The sequence below is a fragment of the Ranitomeya variabilis genome, chromosome 6 (genome assembly GCF_051348905.1).
Source record: "Ranitomeya variabilis isolate aRanVar5 chromosome 6, aRanVar5.hap1, whole genome shotgun sequence".
Classification (NCBI taxonomy): Eukaryota; Metazoa; Chordata; class Amphibia; order Anura; family Dendrobatidae; genus Ranitomeya; species Ranitomeya variabilis.
The window spans coordinates 158,544,368-158,571,262 of NC_135237.1; the positions used below are offsets into that span (position 1 = coordinate 158,544,368).

Here is a 26,895-nt window from a genome sequence, read left to right on the forward strand (position 1 = left end):
TATTCAAGCTGTCTAGCAGCCGCAAATCATGCAGCTGTGTAGACATAAACTAAATCTCCGAGCACGCCGAAATACTCAGAGACCACCCAAGCATGCTCGGAGAAACTCGAGTAACGAGCACACTCGCTCATCACTAGACCTTTCCTTTGTATTTTGTAAGTGTGTAATGATGAAAAACAGAGTGGTCTATGAAGTAAAATGTCGTTTGGCACTCGGCTAGCTTCATTTACATGATACAATCATGAGCACTTTATTTGACAGAATCATTTTTAGTCATTGTCAATCAGGATTTCCTTGTTTAAATCATCAGTAAACAATAATTATAAGCCCTTACTGAACAGGCCTGAATCTGAATTAGAGGGAATCTATCACAAGGTTTTTGCCACTTAATCTGAGTGCAGTATAATGTAGAGAAAGACTTTGAATACAGCAATGTGTCATGTACTGGGCTGCTTGCTATAAATTTTTGATAACATCACACTTTTATCAGCAGAAGATTATCACTAGAGGACTAGCAAAACTGCTGCCAGGTAGTCTACCATAGTTGTCATCTCCGCCCCCGCCACAGAGTGGCAGTTTTCTGCCTATGCACAGAGTATACATAAAGCTACCTATCAGTGTTGCGGGTGGTGCTACACAGAGCTCAGCATTAGGCCGGAGACACACTGGTGCGAGATACGGCCGAGTCTCGCAGGTTAAAAGCAAGCTGTGGCACCTGCACTCCGGAGCGGAGCATGCAGCTGCATAGCAATACATGGAGCCGCACGCTCCGCTCCGGAGTGCCGGAGCCACAGCTTGCTTTTAACCAGCGAGACTCGGCCGTATCTCGCAGCAGTGTGTCTCCGGCCTTTGAGAACTGCTAAATCTGCAGCAGAAAAAACTTTGATTCTATCAAAATGGCACCAAGTAGCCCAGTAAGTGATACATGGGTAGAATCAAGGTATCTGCCCCTATATTATGCTGCTCTCAGCAGCAGCCATAATTGTTTTCATTGACATAACTGTTTTAGGCTTTTTTTATGTAGGACAAATTGTATTAATTTTAGTGCTGTTTTAGATTACATACAAATTACTCTTCTTTTGCAAAAAAAAGTAGAAATAAGAAGTCATTTTTGGTTTAGTTTTTTTGTTATATTTTTTACTCATCACTTTTCACTTCAAATAAAAAATATGAAAATTAGCACTAGCTGTACTAAATAAACTAGTTTGTAATTATTAATTTTCCTTGGTTACATTCAAATGAGACAGCCAACATTCAGCTTATTATCGAGGAACCATACTACCAAAAGTAGACTCAACCAAGATGAACAACTCCTTTGTGACGTGGTGAATGGGTCCAGGTATGGAGTATCTCATATTAGCATACTTGCATTTGATGAAAGAAACCTTATAAAAATCTTAATCTAACATCATAAAAAACATAAATATTTCAATCCACAAAAACACACAAGTCTTTCTTGTATTCCCAAACATTGGAGTACATTTCCAGCAAGTTGAGATGCCGAGGACATACATGTCACCTAAATCTATCCTATAATAATAGTCCATGGAGTTACAGGCACACAAAGACCCTATTGTATGAAGAACAGCTTTTATACAGACCTTGAATCTTCACAAAAACAAGGCCGAAATATTTATAACTTGCCAGGTCTCCTGAGAGTCAGTTCACTCACATTTCTCCGACTTAGTCATACAAATTATTGCGCTTTAGAGACTCATTTGTATAGTTCTCCACAGTTTTTGGAAGAATTATTAGGTTGATGAAAGCTCTAGGAATATTATTTTAACCTCAATTGTCTGATTTAAAGGATTCATGGCTGCCAAAGGCCGACACATGGGAACAAATACTTCCCTTAACAGCGGACCAGTTCACAGTTAATCAGCACATTATTATTCAACCAGTGGCGTAGGTGCAACCTGGCGAATGTCAATTCAATGACAACTAACACGGCCTGGGCTCATAAGATGCAGGTATATACGCATGCACAAAACCGAATTATGGACTGTGGTGTTATAGATCTGTAATATCGCTGCCCAGACTGCAATGGAGACATACTGTGCCTCCGATATTATACAGGGACATGCAGAGGTGGCACACACATGCTGCTCCAGAGCCCGGACTAGGGGTAGGCATCGTAAATGGGCACTGTTAGGTGAAATATATGAGATAAAAAATACAATTATCTGCATTTACCTTTCTTTATACAACTAATCCACAGTTTCAGAATGGCCGATATTGCTGTAGGTACTGGGAGCATTAATGCCTAAAAGCACTTAGGAAATTCTCATTAGTGTGGGAATAGCTCCTGTCACTCAGGAATACATTTTTCCTTTGTGAGAAGTGATAATTGTAAACTATTATTGCTTCACTGTAATTAATCAGTTGTTAGAACAGTGTGAGTGATGATAATTGGGGCGCATTTGTAAACTGTGCCTTGGGCACCGAGGGAGCTTGTTCCATCATTGGCTGTAGACGGCATCTACAGTATATAGTAGTGCATTTCTCGGCCACTTAACACAAACAATAAACTAAATTTAAAGGACAAAAGAAAACGCTTACTTAATTTTCCCTGGGCCTTGCCCATATCCTTTTGCTTCCAATTTTCTGTAAAAGTTTCTTAACTTGGCTTCAAAATCTCTTCGGTATGGGGATGGAGCCCTTGCACTTGCACGTTGTAGACCTACAAAATAATTGTGACATTAGATTTTCTATAAAATATGATTTAATGTTTAGCTAAGATAATTATCATGGCCAAAGTGACTGCGCATAGGTATTGGTTAACTGCTATGTACTACCTTCATCGCTGACTGTTTTGCTGCTTTCTCTGCATTAGTCAGTCACCCTCGAAATGCAAATTAACCTAATTAAGCAGTTATGTAGTTGAATTAGCCCCTATAAATGTCATATAAGCGGTAAATAATTCATCACTGAAATTATTTTTAAAACTTTATTTATTCCAAATGTAAATGAGGGGGTTTTGATGCACCCTTTCCCCCTTTCAATTTGCACACTAAGCACTTCCTCTGACTCTGATTGATAGCACTCGGTTGGCCAGAGTGAGCGCTGCCTGAACCCAAATTGTGGCGCTACACATGCGCACTGACTATGCAAGAGTAAGAGGTGTGCACTCTTTCATCATTGCCCCCTGACAGTGGCCACCGCTTGATATACTGATAGACCCAGAAGTGTAGTGAGCAGCTTTATAGAGGAGGAGACGGCGCCCAGGATCAGTTACATGCACCTCTTGTCTTCAGTGTGTCACGGAATAGGTTAATGTCAGTGGTGATATTGGAGCGCCCCCAGACGCAGGGCTGAGGGGTACTCGGTACCGGGCCTCTCTGTCTCGGTCTTGGGGTTGTCACTGTGGCTAGACCCGGTCCGTGACCCTGCTAAGGGGCGTCCAATGAAAGATGAGATGATGGTGCGTGGTGTAGGTCGCGGTGAATAACGAGGACACAGGGGTGCAGTCTCTTTACCTCTTTACTGAAGGCTTCAGGATCCTCAATCCAGAGTACTGCTAACAGGGCTGCCTGAGACCGGCCGGTCCGAAGGCACCTCCAGAGTTCCCTTTGCAGGTGGAAATCAGTGCCTACCTTCTAGCGTCTGGGTGTTGTAGTACTTCCCTGCTGAGCACCACGGGATAGTTCTCACAACTGTTGTGTCTGTTTCTGATGTTCTTTCTCACAACTTGTATCTATTCTGATGTTCTTCTCCGTCCCCCAGATGATATGGCTAGGACGCACCCTTATGACGGGTAGGCCTGGAGTTCTTCCGGGACCCTAGTGTCGCCCCTCTCCCACAATCGCCCCCTATGTCTGCTTAGGTGATTTAGGTGAGACAGCCAACCTATAATTAACTGTCCTGCCGTTGGTTTGAAGTAATGCTTGGAACCCAATACTTCCTCGGCGTTCCGGCCACCGGCTACGCACCTCAGTAGGATGTTGCCTCGATCTTATGGCACGACTCCTACTGGTGTTATCTCCTTTTTGCTGTGATCTCGTTTCTCACTCTCCACAATAAACCTCGCTTCTTGTCCTTTCTTGAGATACCGCCGCAATGTAGTGCAGGCACGGTTCCTTAACGCTCTGTCTTGTTCGCTAGGCTTCTGTCAGGATCCCACCCCTGACAGGGACCCCCCTGGATCTTTCCCCGCAACACCCTCTGCCACAGGATGTTGCCTGGTTCCAACCCAGTCAGCTTCTAACTAACTTCCTATCCAACCCCCAGTTTTAACAGATTGTGAGGAGTGGCCTAATACATAGTACCCTTTGCTCCCCCTGGAGGCCAGACTGTGAAGTGTATTGGTGTCTGTGATACCTGGTCAGGTGAACTCCTTAAGTGCCATCAGACATACCATCACTCCCCTTAGTGGCGGAGCAACAGTACTGCAACGACCAGGACTCTGGGGCGCTGCAATATCAGTGCAGATATCGATGGTTGGACCCACAATGATCAGTAAATATCATCTATCCTGTAGATAGATGATACCTTGTTAGGCTATGTTCACACTTTGCGGGTTTTACCGCAGATCCTCGGCGATTTTGATGCTGCGGGTCCGCAGCAGTTTCCATTGCGTTTACATTTACATGTAAACCCTATGGAAACCGCAAACCGCTGTGCACATGCTGCGGGAAAAACCGCGCAGAAACGCAGCGGTTTACAACCCGCAGCATGTCACTTCTTTGTGCAGAATCGCTGTGATTCTGCACACATAGGAATGCATTGAACCGCTTACTTCCCGCATGGGGCTGTGCCCACGATGCGGTAAGTAAGCGGATAATGTGCAGATGGTACTCGGGGTGGAGGAGAGGAGACTCTCCTCCAGGCCCTGGGAACCATATTTGTGTGTAAAAAAAAAGAATTAAAATAAAAAATAATAATATACTCACCTCTCAGCGCTGCACGCGACCGTCCGGTCTGGGTTGCTGTGCGAGCAGGGCCTGAGATGACGTCGCGGTCACATGACCGTGACGTCACGAAGGTCCTTCTCGCACAGCATCTTTGGAACCGGACCGCCGCGTGCAGCGCCGAGGAGATCGGGACATCAGAGGGTGAGTATATAACCAATTTTTATTATTTTTACCATTACTATTGATGCTGCATATTGCTGCATATGCAGCATCAATAGTATAGGAGTAAACCCGCAGCGGAAACCGTAAAACAAACCGCGATAAATCTGCAGGGATAACCGCAGCGGTTTTGCCCTGCAGATTTATCAAATCCGCTGCGGGAGAACCCACAGAGGACCCCGCAAAGTGTGCACATAGCCTTAAAGTGGACTTAACCCTTTAATTGCATTTACTAAAGTCAGTTTGGGTTAGTTTGAAATCCAACTACAAAGGCTCAAGTAGGTTACTCTCGGGACGGGCATCACCACCAGCACAAACTGGGCATAAGCTGGACCCATGCCTGCCTACTCATCTTGCCACAAGGACCCACACAGAGGTAGATCTGGCCTTTATTGTGCTAATGTTAGCCCCCCCCCGTCCATAATAAAGAATTATAGGGGGGGTCTCATGGACACATAGGCCCTGAATTGATGAATTTGATTTACCTCATGATGAAGGTTATGAGGTAATTTTGGTTAACTGATGTTAGCTTTGGTATTTTTGACCAAGAGCATTTATGATTGGTTCTTTCTGGCTGTTGTGCACCCAGAATATTGTTTACTGATTGGTGGGCTGCTCTGTGGCAGTGATGTTTATTGGCTATAAATAGCCCTGTAGGTACGGTTTTACCTCAGTCTGAGGTAACCTGAAGAAAGCAAAGATCCCGCCCTCCCTCCCTTAATTTCTGTATTTTTCCTGTCGTGTTCATTTATTTTGTGGGGAAATCGCCCTTTCTGGGTGGATTGGTCATTTTACGGTGGTTAAAATTTATGGTGGTTAACCTAAAGAGTTAAGTTTAAAGTAAACGGTTGGATTTCAAGTAACTCAAAAATAAATGACACGGCCATTTCATTCCAAACGTTGTCTGAGTCTTTATTTATTGAATGAATGGGCTTTGTGGGGCCATGACCTGCATCCTGTACAATAATGTCCTGTAGATGCCACATCTTACATACAGTATTTAGATAAACATTTAAAATTACATCTTTTGATTCTCTAACAAGAAAACGTCCTCAACCTCATGTTTGGGATGCCTCAGAACAGCACATCTTATATCGGTAACAGAGCGTCTCGTTTGGCAGAATTTCAGAATTAAAGTTCATGGAATGATGAATCACAAACATTTTCATTTAGAGCAATCTATAATATAAGAATTACTAAAAATGCCTAATAAAACAAAAAAGACATACCGGTATATTAGTAATACAAATAACAGCATACCTGGGGAGTTCTGTGGGGAGGAACCTGGGGAACAGCGTGGAGAAAAGCTGTATCCAGGATGGAAGGCTGCTTGCAGTGGGATGTATGACATGATGTCTTCTTCAAAAAGGCTGCAAAATACAAAGTAAAATCTGATTTAACATTGATTCTCTTGTTAGCATCTTTATATGCGTTATTTAAAGAGGACCTGTCACTTGTTTAAAAAAAACTACAAAAAAACACATAGTACAAAACATATAGTACAAATCCCTGAACTCCAATGCTTCTGCCTTTTTTTCCATTTTACGCTGTGTCACTCCATTAAAGAAATATTCACTTTTGTGACTTTTAAAGGACAGTAGGTGAAATCTCTGCTTGCAGAACAACTGGGCATTTCTTCAGAGTCTTCTCTGGGGACATTCACTTTCACCCCTCCCAGACGCTGATATCCGAGGATCTGGGAGGGAGGGCTGAAAGCCTATGTATCCAGAGAAGGACCTGAAGAAATGTCCAGTTAGTTTGCAAACAGAGATTTCACATACGATGCTCCAAGCATCCAATAAACAAGAAAGCAACAAATGTGAATATCTTTGCAATAGAGTGAAGTATCGCAAAACGGAAAAGAGCGGCAGAATCAGAGGAGCTCAAAGGTATTTAACTAACTTTTTTTTTTTAGTACGTGACAGATTCTCTTTAATGCTTACTATAGTCTTCCCAAAATATATGCCCATAATTCAATGTTTTTTAGTGGTTGACTATAGATTGTAAGGTACTGTGTTCTATTGCAAAAATATTACTATTTCGTTAAAAATTTTGTGTCAGAGCAAAGTGTAAGAAAGCTAAGTATTTTAGCTGATCATTAATTTAGAATTTTATAAATGTTTGAAAACTCCTAATTCTCTTCATTTACATATGACATAATGACTTTTGCAACACATGTGTTAAAGGGTTTAGCTACAGTGTGACCAATGCCAAATAAAGACTCATGGCCTGGAAATGCAGCAGATAATGATATCAGTGTTTGCATGGCCGCCTATTCACACAACCCAACCTCTGTTCATTTCAAGAGGCTGTGAACATCAAAGCCCTTGTGAGGCCTAGATAACACCTAGAGCTGAATCATCCAGAACACTACATTTCCTGATTCCCTAATCAAACAAGAAATGATGTCATGCACACCTGCACCCTGTCACATTATGTAATACATTCTAAAGCGGAGAATTCAGCACATTTTTACCTATTATTAATAATAATAGTAATAGTAGAGCAATCATGAGGCGATTGTGTGCCAGAAGGTACAATTTTCAGATCTCTGCCCATCTGTCCATTACATATAATATAAATAGGTTAATTCATTTTTAATTAGTTTTCTAGTTTTGAAAAAACATTGTCCCCCTGGCTGCAGTTTGTTTTATGCTTTACTCACCCTTCTGGGGTCCAACTGTGTGTCGCCGATGCTCCTCCCACTGTTATTGTCTGCAGCGCTGACATCATGTCAACAATGCTGCAGCTAATCAGTGAGCTCAATGGCTCTGCCCAAGTTGCTGGCATGAGCAGCTCAAACCACTGAGCTGAATGATTGGCTGCAGCATTGACAATGTGATGTTAGTTCTGCAGACAATAACAGACACTGAGAGCAATAACGGAGACTGAGATTTGCACCTGGGGAGGGTGAGTAAAGGACAGTAAAAGACTGCATTATAGGACTGGCAAGATCAACTTATATGGTGCCCTAGAACAGGAAAGGGTAAAAGGCTAGCTAGGTAGTTCAGAGTTGGGCAACAGCTCACGCTGTTTCGGCTAGCAATGTTGGGGTATAGGGTGGATTATTATAGGGCACAGTTATAAAACACTGTGGATGTCAGTATTATAGGAATATGGCAAACACTGTTGGGTTGTGCTTTGCACTGATATTGTCACTTGCATTGATCTAAGATTATGATGATGCAAATGTGTTTTTTACCAAATTAGTTTCACTAGGACTACACTGTATATAGAGCAGACTCTGCATTAAAGTGACCCTCAATTCCGCATGTTAAACGTGACTATATATTTCGAATGTAAAATGACCACACCTAGTGTGCTCCTTTCTGCTGCTGCTGACATAAGTCTTTGAGCTCGGTGCCCCGTCTTTATCCCCAAAGTGTCTGCTGCAGAAGCGTGGACAGCACTGTGGAAAGTCCGAACCATGCCCCATGTTCTCAGCCATAGTATGTATGTGGCACTGGTCCATCCCACACCAATGGAAATGCACAAAGGAGAGGTTAAGACTTTTCACAGCGCTCCCCATATCTTTGCATTTTCTGGGTAGTCACAATTCATATGAGGGTTTGCTTTAACATGACATCTAGATCATTATGGAAGATGGCAAATTAGCTAGTGTACTCAGTAGCCACAAATCTGCCAATACTATCCGTGTACAACTGGCATGGTTACTGCTCAGGGCCACATATCTATTACAGGATCCAGTATTATACTGAAGAATGGCTATAATTGCAAGATGTTTTAAGAAAAGGCCTATTTTCAAGTAAATTTGCAATATCCTGACTTTACCATACCTTAGAAGAATAACTAAGTCAGCATCACAGGATAATTTTTCAAGACCGTGGGTGCCCTCTGTTCGAATGTAATGAATCTTCTCCCTGTAACATGAAAGGTTAAAGTGTAACTAGAAATGATGTGCATGTAATAATCGTGCATAGCATAGTGGAAATACATGCACTCACATATGTACATCACCGAGACACATACTGCAAATACACATGTCAGGAGCAGCGTCTAAGCTTCGAGTAGAACGAGTCGGTTTAAAAAGAGTGAAGCCATAAGAACTATACATTTACATTGGCATAAACTGGCACTTATATAAAGCAAACATTTCTATCCAAGTTGTCACTGATCTCCTGTCATGAGTGTATTACAGCCTCCTGGGAGATCTGGGGGTAGAAGATCACTATGTATTGTGAATCGCTAATCTTCCATTTACCTTGTGTGTTTGTGTACCATACTAAATGGATTTGGTTTCCGTTGATGCTGAAGAGGTTAAAGACCCTTTCTATGCTGGTCAGAAACTAGCAGCTCCATTTTCAGCTGCTTTTGATCTGGTCATTACCTCTCCCCATAAAACCTGACCAGACCCTCTCTGCCTTGCCAGTGTAAGCTTTACTTCCTAGCTCCTTGAAGATGATGGGCTGATAAGGAGTTCATTGTTGCTCCTGGAGAGTCTTCCTGTGCTGAGTGCTAAAGCTAAGTGGCTGGAGTGGAGTTGTTGTAGTAGTGATCTTTAGTTTGTTGTAATACATGTGTGTTTGTCTCTTGGTCCCTTGGTACATTCCTATCCTTCCCTAAATATCGCTTTACCTTTGGTGAGTGGTTATATGTTTGTTGCTTTCTGTTATCCCTGTTTTGCCTTTGTGTTTTGTTTGCCTTATTTTTTTGTTCCATGCTTCATGGGGAGGAGGAGGGAACAGATCAGAGGATAACAGGAGCACAGTAAGGTTGGAGATTCGGGCCTCTCTATCTTCAAGAGTACCCCGGGACAGGGATAGTTAAGGTCCCAGTTTCAGAGACAGTTTGAGGACCCCCTTCCTTACTGAATAACGTCATAGCATGACATCTCCACCAAAATCATATTCAGGTAAGCCTCTAAAACTTGCAATGCTACAGGATTTTGACAATATCCCAAAAAAGTACCATAATCCCCTATCTGCTTTTTTACATTGTGCAGACGCTGAGACAGTGGGAACCCTATAATCTTTGTATTGTGAGATTGTAGTATCATACCTAGGGGCACAACGAGGAGATAGAGAGCTCTATAGCCCAATTCAATTTTCTACATGCCTTGTCTCTTCATTTATAGTTATGATAGGTAGCTGCACATCCTACCTACGTGTGGAGATGGGTCCACCTAGTTATTAGGCCAGTGGCGAACATTGGTGCAACCTGTGTAGCCGCACTGGAGCCCAAAAGATAAGGGGGCCCGCTTCACGTCCAAAGCAGTAAGCAGGTTTTGCTACAAAGGGGGACCCATATATTCTTCTTGCCCTGGGGCCCTCTTCTATATGTATCTGCCGTTGTATTCGGCCCTATAACAAGTGCATGACTGTGAGGCTGGTAATTCCTCCCATGATCTAAACCCTAAAGTGGGAAAACAGGATTTTTTAGGCTTTTTTTAGTGTTTTGTTTTGATCTGAGAGGACTCTCAACAAAATGAAAAACCGATGCAATATACATCAATTTTGCAATCTCTCAACTAATTGCCTATAGTAATATAAAACTGATCGAATCCCAGAAGAAGCTATCATAATGGAAACGGTGATAGAAACTGATTTTCTTTGGCATAAGTTTTTTTTTTTTTACATCCATTGTGGTCATTTTTACGTTAATAACTTAATATACAGCAAAAATACAATTGTGAACAATTTGTTTTTTAGTGTTACCTTTTGATGAATGGGGCATTCCGTAAAGTGCTCAGTAGAAATTAAACAGTCGTACCGCATACAAATCAATCCTGAGTATAAAGCATTCTGCTTTTAGAACTAAAAGGACAAGTACCTGAGTGCATGGTTTCTTGCTAAACTTGGCTGACGTTCTTGAAGCATCTCAAAAATATTTGGCTGTCTCAGAAATGCCACAATCTTGTCATTATATGCTGAAAGTGAAGAATATTTTATTTTTGTAATTAACACTGAATAAAGCTCAAAGATTTGATCAAATAAGTATTATTTCACGATACTTCTACTAGCTATGTAAAGTAATTGCAATGACGGCCGCTTGTAAAAAACAAGAAATTGGTGACATTTGGCAGATAGGTTTCTCCCTTGTTCGGCGACCCAGGCTTTTATTGACAGGGTTCTTATCTATTGTTTGGCACTGATGATTTTCAAAATATTTTCAACCATTGTACCGCCAAAAAATTCATTATGGCAGATTGACATTTCCACAGATAACTGAAACCAATGGCCAACTTTTGTCCTTACAGTCACAAGGATTTTCCATGTAATATGAGAGCATCATGATCAAAGGGCAGAGATTCTGATTCCATCGATGTGTCACTTACTGGTCTGCATGCTGACATTTTCACACAATCCCTGTTTTGTCTGGTGCAGATCTAGCAGTGCTCTAAATGCTGAGCCCTGTATAACCCCGCCTACACCACTGATTAGCAGCTTTCGATGTACACTCTACATTGCCAGATTGCTGCTAATCAGTGATGGGGGTGTTTTTACACAAAGCAGTTGACTGAGGTGCATGAGACACCATGTCTTGTAGTAATAATCTCCTGCTGATAAAACACTGATTTTATTAAAACAGTAACACAGAGCCCAGTAAGTTATTCATCATCGGAGTCAGGCTCTCAGCCCCTACATGATACTACTCTCAGATTGCATAGCAATAATCTGCTGACGGATTCTAATAAAACCAATACATATTTGTGCTTACCTAAAGGTACTGTTTCCTGCTGATGTTGACTTCTTATGGCAGAAACCAAACTGTTGCCTGGTCTTGCTAATAGTGATGCCCCTCTGTTTCTGGAAACCTCTGATGCCTAGCAGAATACACACATGCAAATTAAAAGAAATACAAGACCTGTCCATCATTCAGTTTATGGAGATCTAACAATCTGTGTTGCTCTGGGCTTTTCAAAATCATAGAAACTTTGGCCAAATGCAGGCAATGTGCTAAGGTCATTCAGTTCCAGCGTTGCAGCTCAAATGCCCCAATAAATTGGATGGAAACACAGAAATATCAACCCTGAAATGTTGGGTGATATAATATATGACCATAGGGTTTTTTGTATCTTACTCCATTTCCTGCACTTGGACAAATTTTTACGATCTCGGAAAACCTGTTAACAATGGAATTATAATTATGACTAAACTCTATACAACAAATAATTGGAATATGATATATTTTTTAATAAAAAAAAATATCAAAGAAAGACAAATAGAAAACATTTAAGGTGGTATTCCAATTTGGGACATTTGTCTTGGAGCTCCAAAAATTGGCAGCAAAGCTCCCCTAGAAAGGAATGGAAATAGTTGCACATGCGCAGTTATATCTCTCTTCCTTAAAACGCGCAAAGGGTTTCCATTGTGAAGGCTGGGGGGGGGACTCATCTCTTGGAAATTTCTGTCATATCCTGTCGATATGCCACAAATGTACTAGCTGAGACAACCTCTTTAAGTAAATACTTAGAGAATATATCAATAGCTAAAATAACACCCAATGTCTCATCACAGCTAGGAAACCAGTCTAAACTTTTTGTACAATATAATTTGTATTATGGAAAGTTCATAAGGAATTACTTCTCCAGCACTGTAACTCCTAAGCCTCTGAAGATGCTGCCTGTGAGTCAAATGATTTGGAAGTCGGCCATTTTGAAGAGGGATTCGTGGATCAATAAAGGTTGTTGCTCGACTGTTATGATCTACAAAGAAAGACTGGAAAAAAGAGATCTTTGTTAACATGTACATAAGGTGACGAGAAAGAGGAAGACGAGGAAAAGAAGAAGAGTGAGAGTGAAGGAGTAAGGGAGAAAGTCATGGTGAGACCCGAATTTTAGTCAGACTATCCATGTATTTACAAACAATTTATAACAAGGGTTAGTTCCACAAATGGTGAAGGGGTCAAAAGATATATACAAAGATATATGTGATCTGTTTTGTAGAAACAGGGCTCCAAAACCCTTGTGGATGAAGCAACATGATGATAAGGAGAGAAAGAAGAAAACATGCATTTTTTTAAACAAGGGTTGGCTTTTAACATTTAACTAAGACACTGTGCAAAGTTATGCACTTTTACAATTATTTATTTTCCAATGGCTCCATTGTGTATAAAATAATACACAAGCAACTCTGTGAAAATCTCCTGCCATTTTATATCTGCAGCTCTTGTACAGGCTTCGTCTACAATCACACATCAGCCATTCTCATTAAAACAGGCCACGGACCCATGTGTCCAATCCGTGAAACTCAGTGCAAAGGACAACATCTGCCAGGAGTTTGTATGTTCTCCCCGTGTTTGTGTGGGTTTCCTCCAAGCACTCCGGTTTCCTCCCACATTCCAAAGACATACTGATAGGGAATCTACATTGTGAGCCCCAATGGGGACAGTAATGAAGATGTTTGTAAAGCTCTTCAGAATATGTCAGTGCTATTTAAGCATTTGCATGTTTTATTTTTGTCGGATCAGACTAGGGAATTCAAGTCTATAGAAATCCATCAAATAGGGAATTTGTTTTCCATCAGTTTTCCCTCAGTTTTTAACTGATTAGTTGGTAAATGACAATGAAAACAGTTCAGACAATTTACCTCGCTCTAAACAGATTTAAAAAATGGATCACGCATGGGAGAAAAATGGTGCCTTTGTGACAGATGCAAAAAATGGAAACAGATGTGTGAATACTTTGGTACGACCTATAAACAAATTCTGTGTAGTCATATAACTTTCCACTTGTCCACTACTTCTTGCTAATGAGCACTGGTGTTGTGAATTAGACTTTTTTGGCTCCCTCTTGTGGTCACTAGTGATATGACTCTGGGATTGTCTTTCCTCAGTTTGGCACCCACCTGGGTCGTTAGTCCAGGGGTGTTGCTATATGAACTTCCTGAATTCTCAGTCTGGTGCCTGGCATCGTTGTAATCAGTCCTTTCTGTTTGCTCCTGTCTGCTGGTCCTGGTTCTTGCAAAATTAAGCTAAGTCCTGCTTCCTTGTTTTTTGGTTATTTGTATTGCTCTTATTTTTGTCCAGCTTGTACTAAATGTGATTCCTGATTTTGCTGGAAGCTCTAGGGGGCTAGTATTCTCCCCCCGGGCCGTTAGACGGTTCGGGGGTTCTTGAATATCCAGCGTGGATATTTTTGATAGGGTTTTTGCTGACCGTATAAGTCATCTTACTATATTCTGCTATTAGTCAGTGGGCCTCTCTTTCCTAAATACCTAGTTCATTCTTACGTTTGTCTTTTCTTCTTACCTCACCGTTATTATTTGTTGGGGGCTTGTATCCAACTTTTGGGGTCTTTTCTCTGGAGGCAAGAAAGGTCTATCTTTTCCCTTCTAGGGTTAGTTAGTTCTCCGGCTGGCGCGAGACGTCTAGAACCAACGTAGGCACGTTCCCCGGCTGCTGCTATTTGTGGTGCTAGGATTAGATATACGGTCAGCCCAGTTACCACTGCCCTATGAGCTGGTTTTTTGTGTTTGCAGACTTGGTATTTATTTCTGAGACCCTCTGCCATTGGGGACTAACAGTATGCCAGGCCAAAGTTGAATGTTTAATGCATTGCAGAAGTGGGATAATAAGAAAGGAAATTCTGAGTTTTTTTTTTTTTCCTCTCTTCCTCCCCTTTACCTCTGAGTGGCTTGAGCTTGCTGCAGACATGAATGTCCAGACCTTGATTACAAGTGTGGACCAGCTTGCTGCTCGTGTGCAGGGCATACAAGATTTTGTTACCAGTAGTCCTATGTCTGAACCTAAAATACCTATTCCTGAACTGTTCTCTGGAGACCGATTTAAGTTTAGGAATTTCAGGAATAATTGTAAATTGTTTCTATCTCTGAGACCCCGTTCGTCTGGAGACTCAGCTCAGCAAGTTAAAATTGTTATCTCTTTCTTACGGGGCGACCCTCAGGATTGGGTCTTCTCGCTAGCGCCAGGAGATCCGGCATTGGCAAATATTGATGCGTTTTTTCTGGCGCTCGGATTGCTTTACGAGGAACCCAATCTTGAAATTCAGGCAGAAAAAGCCTTGCTGGCTATTTCTCAGGGCCAGGATGAAGCTGAAGTGTATTGCCAAAAATTTCGGAAATGGTCCGTGCTTACTCAGTGGAATGAGTGTGCTCTGGCCGCAAATTTCAGAAATGGCCTTTCTGAAGCCATTAAGAATGTGATGGTGGGTTTCTCCATTCCTACAAGTCTGAATGATTCCATGGCGCTGGCTATTCAAATTGACCGGCGTTTGCGGGAGCGCAAAGCCGCTAATCCTCTTGTGGTGTTGTCTGAACAAACACCTGATTTAATGCAATGTGGTAGAATTCAGACTAGAAATGAACGGAAAAATCATAGACGTCAGAATGGGTTGTGTTTTTACTGTGGTGATTCTACACATGTTATATCAGCATGCTCTAAACGCCTAACAAGGGTTGTTAGTCCTGTCGCCATTGGTAATTTGCAACCTAAATTTATTTTGTCTGTGACTTTAATTTGCTCATTGTCTTCCTACCCTGTTATGGCGTTTGTGGATTCAGGTGCTGCCCTGAGTCTTATGGATCTGTCATTTGCCAAGCGCTGTGGTTTTGTTCTTGAGCCGTTGGTAAATCCTATCCCTCTTAGAGGTATTGATGCTACGCCATTGGCGGAAAATAAACCGCAGTTTTGGACACAGGTAACCATGTGCATGACTCCTGAACATCGGGAGGTGATTCGTTTTCTTGTTCTGCATAAAATGCATGATTTGGTCGTTTTGGGTCTGCCATGGTTACAGACCCATAATCCAGTCTTGGATTGGAAGGCAATGTCTGTGTCAAGTTGGGGCTGTCAGGGAATTCATGGTGATTCCCCGCCGGTGTCTATTGCTTCCTCTATTCCTTCGGAAGTTCCTGAGTATTTGTCTGATTTTCAGGATGTATTCAGCGAGTCCAGGTCCAGTGCTCTGCCTCCTCATAGGGACTGTGACTGCGCTATAGATTTGATTCCAGGTAGTAAATTTCCTAAGGGAAGACTATTTAATCTGTCTGTACCTGAGCATACCGCAATGCGTTCGTATATCAAGGAATCTTTGGAGAAGGGGCATATCCGTCCATCCTCTTCCCCTCTTGGTGCGGGATTCTTTTTTGTGGCCAAGAAGGACGGATCTTTGAGACCTTGTATTGACTATCGGCTTCTGAATAAAATCACTGTTAAATTTCAGTATCCTTTGCCTCTGTTGTCGGACTTGTTTGCCCAGATTAAAGGTGCCAAGTGGTTCACCAAGATAGATCTTCGTGGTGCGTACAACCTTGTGCGCATTAAGCAAGGAGATGAATGGAAAACTGCATTTAATACGCCCGAAGGTCATTTTGAGTACTTGGTGATGCCTTTTGGGCTCTCTAATGCTCCTTCAGTGTTTCAGTCCTTTATGCATGATATTTTCCGGAAGTATCTGGATAAATTTATGATTGTTTATCTGGATGATATTCTGTTTTTTTCTGATGATTGGGACTCGCATGTAGAGCAGGTCAGGATGGTGTTTCAGGTTTTGCGTGAGAATGCTTTGTTTGTTAAGGGCTCAAAGTGTCTCTTTGGAGTACAGAAGGTTCCCTTTTTGGGTTTTATTTTTTCCCCTTCTGCGGTGGAGATGGACCCAGTCAAGGTCCGAGCTATTCATGATTGGACTCAACCCACGTCAGTTAAGAGTCTTCAGAAGTTCTTGGGCTTTGCTAACTTCTACCGTCGTTTTATCGCTAATTTTTCTAGCGTTGTTAAACCTTTGACGGATATGACCAAGAAAGGTTCTGATGTTGCTAACTGGGCTCCTGCAGCCGTGGAGGCTTTCCAAGAGTTGAAGCGCCGGTTTACTTCAGCGCCTGTTTTGTGCCAGCCTGATGTCTCACTTCCCTTTCAGGTTGAAGTGGATGCTTCTGAGATTGGGGCAGGGGCCGTTTTGTCGCAGAGAGGCCCTGGTTGCTCTGTAATGAGACCATGTGCTTTTTTCTCTAGGACGTTTTCGCCTGCTGAGCGGAATTATGATGTTGGCAATCGGGAGTTGCTGGCCATGAAGTGGGCATTTGAGGAGTGGCGTCATTGGCTCGAGGGTGCTAAGCATCGTGTGGTGGTCTTGACTGATCACAAAAATCTGATGTATCTCGAGTCTGCTAAACGCCTGAATCCTAGACAGGCCCGTTGGTCATTGTTTTTCTCCCGTTTTGACTTTGTGGTCTCGTATTTACCAGGTTCAAAGAATGTGAAGGCTGATGCTCTTTCAAGGAGCTTTGTGCCTGACTCTCCTGGAGTCGCAGAACCTGTTGGTATTCTTAAAGAGGGAGTAATCTTGTCAGCCATTTCTCCGGATTTGCGACGTGTGTTGCAGAGATTTCAGGCTGGTAGACCTGACTCTTGTCCACCTGACAGACTGTTTGTTCCTGATAAATGGACCAGCAGAGTCATTTCCGAGGTTCATTCCTCGGTGTTGGCAGGGCATCCGGGAATTTTTGGCACCAGAGATTTGGTGGCTAGGTCCTTTTGGTGGCCTTCCTTGTCACGGGATGTGTTGTGAAATTGGATTTTGGGCTCCCCCGGTGGCCACTGGTGGAATTGAACTGGTGTGCATCATCCCCTCTGTTCACCTGTTTCCATCAGGATGTGGCAGTCGCTATTTAACCTTGCTCCTCTGTCACTTCCATGCCGGTCAACATTGTAATCAGAAGCCTTTCTGTGCATGTTCCTGCTGCTAGACAACTCCCAGCTAAGTTGGACTTTAGTCCTCGTTTGTTTTTGCATTTTGTTCCAGTTCACAGCTGTAGTTTCGTTTCTGTGTCTGGAAAGCTCTTGTGATCTGAAATTGCCACTCTGATGTTATGAGTTAATACTAGAGTCTTAACCCCTTAAGCCCCGAGGGTGGTTTGCACGTTAATGACCGGGCCAATTTTTACAATTCTGACCACTGTCCCTTTATGAGGTTATAACTCTGGAACGCTTCAACGGATCTTGGCGATTCTGACATTGTTTTCTCGTGACATATTGTACTTCATGTTAGTGGTAAAATTTCTTCGATATAACTTGCGTTTATTTGTGAAAAAAACGAATATTTGGCGAAAATTTTGAAAATTTCGCAATTTTCCAACTTTGAATTTTTATGCCCTTAAATCACAGACATATGTCACACAAAATACTTAATAAATAACATTTCCCACATGTCTACTTTACATCAGCACAATTTTGGAACCAAAATTTTTTTTTGTGACGGAGTTATAAGGGTTAAAAGTTGACCAGCAATTTCTCATTTTTACAACACCATTTTTTTTTAGGGACCACATCTCATTTGAAGTCATTTTGACGGGTCTATATGATAGAAAATACCCAAGTGTGACACCATTCTAAAAACTGCACCCCTCAAGGTACTCAAAACCACTTTCAAGAAGTTTATTAACCCTTCAGGTGTTTCACAGGAATTTTTGGAATGTTTAAATAAAAATGAACATTTAACTTTTTTTCACACAAAATTTATTTCAGCTCCAATTTGTTTTATTTTACCAAGGGTAACAGGAGAAAATAGACCCCAAAAGTTGTTGTACAATTTGTCCTGAGTACGCTGATACCCCATATGTGTGGGTAAACCACAGTTTGGGCACATGGCAGAGCTTGGAAGCAAAGGAGCGCCATTTGACTTTTCAATGCAAAATTGACTGGAATTGAGATGGGACGCCATGTTGCATTTGGAGAGCCCCTGATGTGCCTAAACATTGAAACCCCCCACAAGTGACACCATTTTGGAAAGTAGACCCCCTAAGGAACTTATCTAGATGTGTGGTGAGCACTTTGACCCAACAAGTGCTTTACAGAAGTTTATAATGCAGAGCCGTAAAAATAAAAAATCATATTTTTTCACAAAAATGATCTTTTCACCCCCAATTTTTTATTTTCCCAAGGGTGAGAGAAGAAATTGGACCCCAAAAATTGTTGTGCAATTTGTCCTGAGTACGCTGATACCCCATATGTGGGTGTAAACCATTGTTTGGGCGCAGGGCAGAGCTCGGAAGGGAAGGAGCGCCATTTGACTTTTCAATGCAAAATTGACTGGAATTGAGATGGGACGCCATGTTGCATTTAGAGAGCCCTTGATGTGCCTAAACATTGAAACCCCTAACAAGTGACACCATTTTGGAAAGTAGACCCCCTAAGGAACTTATCTAGATGTGTGGTGAGCACTTTGACCCAACAAGTGCTTTACAGAAGTTTATAATGCAGAGCCGTAAAAATAAAAAATCATATTTTTTCACAAAAATGATCTTTTCACCCCCAATTTTTTATTTTCCCAAGGGTAAGAGAAAAAATTGGACCCCAAAAATTGTTGTACAATTTGTCCTGAGTACACTGATACCCCATATGTGGGTGTAAACCATTGTTTGGGCGCAGGGCAGAGCTCAGAAGGGAAGGAGCGCCATTTGACTTTTCAATGCAAAATTGACTGGAATTGAGATGGGACGCCATGTTGCGTTTGGAGAGCCCCTAATGTGCCTAAACATTGAAACCCCCCACGAGTGACACCATTTTGGAAAGTAGACCCCTTAAGGAACTTATCTAGATGTGTGTTGAGCACTTTGACCCAACAAGTGCTTCACAGAAGTTTATAATGCAGAGCCGTAAAAATAAAAAATCATATTTTTTCACAAAAATGATCTTTTCACCCCCATTTTTTTATTTCCCCAAGGGTAAGAGAAGAAATTAGACCACAAAAGTTGTTGTGCAATTTGTCCTGAGTACGACGATACCCCATATGTGGGTGTAAACCATTGTTTGGGCGCATAGCAGAGCTCAGAAGGGAAGAAGCGCTATTTTACTTTTCAATGCAAAATTGACTGGAATTAAGATGGGATGCCATGTTGCGTTTGGAGAGCCCCTGATGTGCCTAAACATTAAACCCCCCCACAAGTGACACCATTTTGGAAAGTAGACCCCCTAAGGAACTTATCTAGATGTGTTTTGAGAGCTTTGAACCCCCAAGTGTTTCACTACAGTTTATAACGCAGAGCCGTGAAAATAAAAATTATTTTTTTTTTTCACAAAAATGATTTTTTAGCCCCCAGTTTTGTATTTTCACAAGGGTATCAGGATAAATTGGACCCCAAAAGTTGTTGTCCAATTTGTCTGGAGTACGCTGATACCCCATTTGTGGGGAGGGACCACTGTTTGGGCGCATGACAGAGCTCGGAAGGGAAGGAGCGCCATTTGGAATGCAGACTTAAATGGATTGGTCTGCAGGCGTCACGTTGCATTTGCAGAGCCCCTGATGTACCCAAACAGTACAAACCCCCCACAAGTGACCCCATATTGGAAACTAGACCCCCCAAGGAACTTATCTAGATGTGTTGTGAGAACTTTGAACCCCCAAGTGTTTCACTACAGTTTATAACGCAGAGCCGTGAAAATAATTTTTTTTTTTTTTTCACAAAAATGAAATTTAGCCCCCAGTTTTGTATTTTCACAAGGGTATCAGGATAAATTGGACCCTAAAAGTTGTTGTCCAATTTGTCCTGAGTACGCTGATACCCCCTATGTGGGGGGGAACCACTGTTTGGGCGCATGACAGAGCTCGGAAGGGAAGGAGCGCCATTTGGAATTCAGACTTAAATGGATTGGTCTGCAGGCGTCACGTTGCATTTGCAGAGCCCCTGATGTACCCAAACAGTACAAACCCCCCACAAGTGACCCCATATTGGAAACTAGACCCCCCAAGGAACTTATCTAGATGTGTTGTGAGAACTTTGAACCCCCAAGTGTTTCACTACAGTTTATAACGCAGAGCCGTGAAAATAAAAATTATTTTTCTTTTTCACAAAAATGATTTTTTAGCCCCCAGTTTTGTATTTTCACAAGGGTATCAGGATAAATTGGACCCTAAAAGTTGTTGTCCAATTTGTCCTGAGTACGCTGATACCCCCTATGTGGGGGGGAACCACTGTTTGGGCGCATGACAGAGCTCGGAAGGGAAGGAGCGCCATTTGGAATGCAGACTTAAATGGATTGGTCTGCAGGCGTCACGTTGCATTTGCAGAGCCCCTGATGTACCCAAATAGTACAAACCCCCCACAAGTGACCCCATATTGGAAACTAGACCTCCCAAGGAACTTATCTAGATGTGTTGTGAGAACTTTGAACCCCCAAGTGTTTCACTACAGTTTACAACGCAGAGCCGTGAAAATAAAACATATTTTTTTTCCCACAAAAATGATTTTTAGCCCCCCAAATTTTTATTTTCCCAAGGATAACAAGAGAACTTGGACCCCAGAAGTTGTTGTTCAATTTGTCCCTAGTACGCTGATACCCCATATGTTGGGGTAAACCCCTTTTTGGACGCACGGGAGAGCTCGGAAGGGAAGGAGCACTGTTTTACTTTTTCAACGCAGAATTGGCTGGAATTGAGATTGGACGCCATGTCGCGTTTGGAGAGCCCCTGATGTGCCTGAACAGTGGAAGCTCCCCAATTCTACCTGAAACCCTACCCCTAACCGTTTACTGAACATTTTCTGACAGTCATAAGTGCCACGTATATAAGTGCCACGTATATAAGTGCCACGTATATAAGTGCCACGTATACAAGTGCCACGTATTTAAGTGCCACGTATTTAAGTGCCACGTATTTAAGTGCCACGATATTTCAGTGCCACAATATTTCAGTGCCACAATATTTCAGTGCCACGTATTTCAGTGCCACGTATTTCAGTGCCACGTATTTCAGTGCCACGTATTTCAGTGCCACGTATTTCAGGCACTGAAAAATACGTGGCACGTAAATACTTCAGTGCCACGATATTTCAGTGCCACGATATTTCAGTGCCACGTATTTCAGTGCCACGTATTTCAGGCACTGAAAAATACGTGGCACGTAAATACGTGGCACGTAAATACGTGGCACGTAAATACGTGGCACTTAAATACGTGGCACTTAAATACGTGGCACTTAAATACGTGGCACTTAAATACGTGGCACTTATATACGTGGCCACTGAAATATCGTGGCACTTATATACGTATATACGTATATAAACGTATATTTCAGTGCCACGTATTTCAGTGCCACGTATTTCAGTGCCACGTATTTCAGTGCCACGTATTTCAGTGCCACGTATTTCAGGCACTGAAAAATACGTGGCACGTAAATACTTCAGTGCCACGATATTTCAGTGCCACGATATTTCAGTGCCACGATATTTCAGTGCCACGTATTTCAGTGCCACGTATTTCAGGCACTGAAAAATACGTGGCACGTAAATACGTGGCACGTAAATACGTGGCACTTAAATACGTGGCACTTAAATACGTGGCACTTAAATACGTGGCACTTAAATACGTGGCACTTAAATACGTGGCCACTGAAATATCGTGGCACTTATATACGTATATACGTATATAAACGTATATTTCAGTGCCACGTATTTCAGTGCCACGTATTTCAGGTTAGGGGTAGGGTTAGGGGTAGGGTTAGGGTTTTTTGTTTTTTTCTTGTGTTTTTCTATAAAAACGCATGCGTTTTACCGCGTTTACATGCATTTTTTCACACATGCGGTTTTTTAAAAAAACGCATGCAGATAAAAACGCAAGTGTGAAACCAGACTAAAAGACGCTTTTTATAGCAAAAAAGTTTTTGCGTCTCCACATTTTGAGACCTATAATTTTTCCACATTTTGGTCCACAGAGTCATGTGAGGTCTTGTTTTTTGCGGGACGAGTTGACGTTTTTATTGGTAACATTTTCGGACACGTGACCATTTTTTATCACTTTTTATTCCGATTTTTGTGAGGCAGAATAACCAAAAACCAGCTATTCATGAATTTCTTTTGGGAGAGGCGTTTATACCGTTCTGCGCTTGGTAAAATTGATAAAGCAGTTTTATTCGTCGGGTCAGTACGATTACAGCGATATCTCATTTATATCATTTTTTTATGTTTTGACGCTTTTATACGATAAAAACTATTTTATAGAAAAAATAATTATTTTGGCATCGCTTTATTCTGAGGACTATAACTTTTTTATTTTTTTGCTGATGATGCTGTATGGCGGCTCGTTTTTTGCGGGACAAGATGACGTTTTCAGCGGTAACATGGTTATTTATATCCGTCTTTTTGATCGCGTGTTATTCCACTTTTTGTTCGGCGGTATGGTAATAAAGCGTTGTTTTTTGCCTCGTTTTTTTTTTTTTTCTTACGGTGTTTACTGAAGGGGTTAACTAGTGGGGCAGTTTTATAGGTTGGGTCGTTACGGACGCGGCGATACTAAATATGTGTACTTTTATTGTTTTTGTTTGTTTTTTTTAGATAAAGAAATGTATTTATGGGAATAATATATTTTTTTTTATTATTATTTATTTAGGAATTATTATTTTTTTTTTTTTACACATGTGGAAATTTTTTTTTTTACTTTTTTACTTTGTCCCAGGGGGGGACATCACAGATTGCAGATCTGATAGTGTGCACAGCACTCTATCAGATCCGCGATCATACTTTCATCGGAGCAGGCTGCAGCTTTCATCTGCAGCCTGCTCCGACCCGGAAGTGCTCCCTGCAGGACCCGGATACAGCCCCTCGGCCATTTTGGATCCGGGGCCTGCAGGGAGAAGACGTTCGGTACGAGGTGAGTACATCACCTTGTACCGATCGTCTCAGGGAAGCCCGCAGGGAGCCCCCTCCCTGCGCGATGCTTCCCTGTACCGCCGGTACACCGCGATCATGTTTGATCGCGGTGTGCCGGGGGTTAATGTGCCGGGGGCGGTCCGTGACCGCTCCTGGCACATAGTGCCGGATGTCAGCTGCGATATGCAGCCGACACCCGGCCGCGATCGGCCGCGCTCCCCCCGTGAGCGCGGCCGATCGCGTATGACGTACTATACCGTCACCGGGAATTAAGGCCCACCCCACCTCGACGGTATAGTACATCATATGGGATTAAGGGGTTAAAGTAATTTCAGGATGGTATTTTGATAGGGTTTTCAGCTGACCATGAAAGTGCCCTTTCTGTCTTCCTGCTATCTAGTAAGCGGACCTCAATTTTGCTAAACCTATTTTCATACTACGTTTGTCATTTCATCTAAAATCACCGCCAATATATGTGGGGGCCTCTGTCTGCCTATCGGGGAAATTTCTCTAGAGGTGAGCCAGGACTATATTTTCCTCTGCCAGGATTAGTTAGTCCTCCGGCCGGCGCTGGGCGTCTAGGGATAAAAACGTAGGCAACGCTACCTGGCTACTGTTAGTTGTGCGGCAGGTTTAGTTCATGGTCAGTTTAGTTTCCATCCTTCCAAGAGCTAGTACTTATGTTTGCTGGGCTATGTTCTCTTGCCATTGAGAACCATAACAGTTTGACCGGCCGAAAAGGGTTAAATTAATTGACAGAGAAAGGAGAGAAAAGAGAAGTCTGCTGAAGATTTTTTTTTTTTTTTTCCCTTCCCTTCAGTTCTGAGTGTGCTTGTAATTGAATCTCTTGCAAGTCTGCCTATATTGCAGCCTTTCTCTCTCTCTCTCTCCTTCTAATCCTGGAATGGCTCTGTGTTCACCTGTTTAAAATGGATATTCAGAGTTTAGCTGCAGGTTTGAATAATCTCACCACGAAAGTTCAAAATTTACAAGATTTTGTTGTTCATGTTCCTATATCTGAACCTAGAATTCCTTTGCCTGAATTTTTCTCGGGGAATAGATCTTGCTTTCAAAATTTCAAAAATAATTGCAAGTTGTTTTTGTCCCTGAAATCTCGCTCTGCTGGAGATCCTGCTCAGCAGGTCAGGATTGTGATTTCCTTGCTCCGGGGCGACCCTCAGGATTGGGCTTTTGCATTGGCTCCAGGGGATCCTGCGTTGCTCAATGTGGATGCGTTTTTTCTGGCCTTGGGGTTGCTTTATGAGGAACCTCAGTTAGAGCTTCAGGCGGAAAAGGCCTTGATGTCCCTATCTCAGGGGCAAGACGAAGCTGAAATATACTGCCAGAAATTCCGTAAATGGGCTGTGCTTACTCAGTGGAATGAGTGCGCCCTGGCGGCGAATTTCAGAGAGGGTCTCTCTGATGCCATTAAGGATGTTATGGTGGGGTTCCCTGTGCCTGCGGGTCTGAATGAGTCCATGACAATGGCTATCCAGATCGATAGGCGTCTGCGGGAGCGCAAACCTGTGCACCATTTGGCGGTGTCTACTGAGAAGACGCCAGAGAATATGCAATGTGATAGAATTCTGTCCAGAAGTGAACGGCAGAATTTAAGACGAAAAAATGGGTTGTGCTTCTATTGCGGTGATTCAACTCATGTTATATCAGCATGCTCTAAGCGTACTAAGAAGCTTGATAAGTCTGTTTCAATTGGCACTTTACAGTCTAAGTTTATTCTATCTGTGACCCTGATTTGTTCTTTATCATCTATTACCGCGGATGCCTATGTCGACTCTGGCGCCGCTTTGAGTCTTATGGATTGGTCCTTTGCCAAACGCTGTGGGTATGATTTGGAGCCTCTTGAAACTCCTATACCCCTGAAGGGGATTGACTCCACCCCATTGGCTAGTAATAAACCACAATACTGGACACAAGTAACTATGCGGATTAATCCGGATCATCAGGAGATTATTCGCTTTCTTGTGCTGTATAACCTACATGATGTGTTGGTGCTTGGATTGCCATGGCTGCAATCTCATAACCCAGTCCTTGACTGGAAAGCTATGTCTGTGTTAAGCTGGGGATGTAAGGGGACGCATGGGGACGTACCTGTGGTTTCCATTTCATCATCTATTCCCTCTGAGATTCCTGAATTCTTGACTGAATATCGTGACGTTTTTGAAGAACCTAAGCTTGGTTCATTACCTCCGCACCGGGAGTGCGATTGTGCCATAGATTTGATTCCGGGTAGTAAATACCCTAAGGGTCGTTTATTTAATCTGTCTGTGCCTGAACATGCTGCTATGCGAGAATATATAAAGGAGTCCTTGGAAAAGGGACATATTCGTCCTTCGTCATCTCCCTTAGGAGCCGGTTTTTTCTTTGTGGCTAAGAAAGATGGCTCTTTGAGACCGTGTATTGATTATCGGCTTTTGAATAAAATCACGGTTAAATATCAATATCCGTTGCCACTGCTGACTGATTTGTTTGCTCGCATAAAGGGGGCCAAGTGGTTCTCTAAGATAGATCTCCGTGGGGCGTATAATTTGGTGCGAATTAAGCAGGGGGATGAGTGGAAGACCGCATTTAATACGCCCGAGGGCCACTTTGAGTATTTGGTGATGCCTTTTGGTCTTTCAAATGCCCCTTCAGTCTTTCAGTCCTTTATGCATGACATTTTCCGTGATTATTTGGATAAATTTATGATTGTGTATCTGGATGATATTTTGATTTTTTCAGATGACTGGGACTCTCATGTCCAGCAGGTCAGGAGGGTTTTTCAGGTTTTGCGGTCTAATTCCTTGTGTGTGAAGGGTTCTAAGTGCGTTTTTGGGGTTCAAAAGATTTCCTTTTTGGGATATATTTTTTCCCCCTCTTCCATCGAGATGGATCCTGTCAAGGTTCAGGCTATTTGTGATTGGACGCAACCCTCTTCTCTTAAGAGTCTTCAGAAATTTTTGGGCTTTGCTAACTTTTATCGTCGATTTATTGCTGGTTTTTCTGATGTTGTTAAACCATTGACTGATTTGACTAAGAAGGGTGCTGATGTTGCTGATTGGTCCCCTGCTGCTGTGGAGGCCTTTCGGGAGCTTAAGCGCCGCTTTTCTTCCGCCCCTGTGTTGCGTCAGCCTGATGTTGCTCTTCCTTTTCAGGTTGAGGTCGACGCTTCTGAAATCGGAGCTGGGGCAGTTTTGTCGCAGAGAAGTTCCGATTGTTCCGTGATGAGACCTTGTGCCTTTTTCTCGCGTAAATTTTCGCCCGCCGAG

General features: G+C 42.4%; 1 protein-coding gene across 3 annotated transcripts in view; it reads right to left on the reverse strand.

The window, feature by feature from the left end:
- Window positions 1-26,895, reverse strand: part of HECW1 (HECT, C2 and WW domain containing E3 ubiquitin protein ligase 1) — a 414,968-nt gene that overhangs the window by 47,498 nt on the left and 340,575 nt on the right. For all 3 annotated transcript variants that reach the window (XM_077269169.1, XM_077269167.1, XM_077269168.1), the window contains 6 exons: window positions 12,614-12,748; window positions 11,748-11,853; window positions 10,860-10,956; window positions 8,867-8,950; window positions 6,330-6,439; window positions 2,560-2,680 (listed from right to left, as the gene is read on the reverse strand). In XM_077269169.1, coding sequence (XP_077125284.1) covers window positions 2,560-2,680; window positions 6,330-6,439; window positions 8,867-8,950; window positions 10,860-10,956; window positions 11,748-11,853; window positions 12,614-12,748 — 653 coding nt within the window. The remainder of the gene's footprint in view (window positions 1-2,559; window positions 2,681-6,329; window positions 6,440-8,866; window positions 8,951-10,859; window positions 10,957-11,747; window positions 11,854-12,613; window positions 12,749-26,895) is intronic.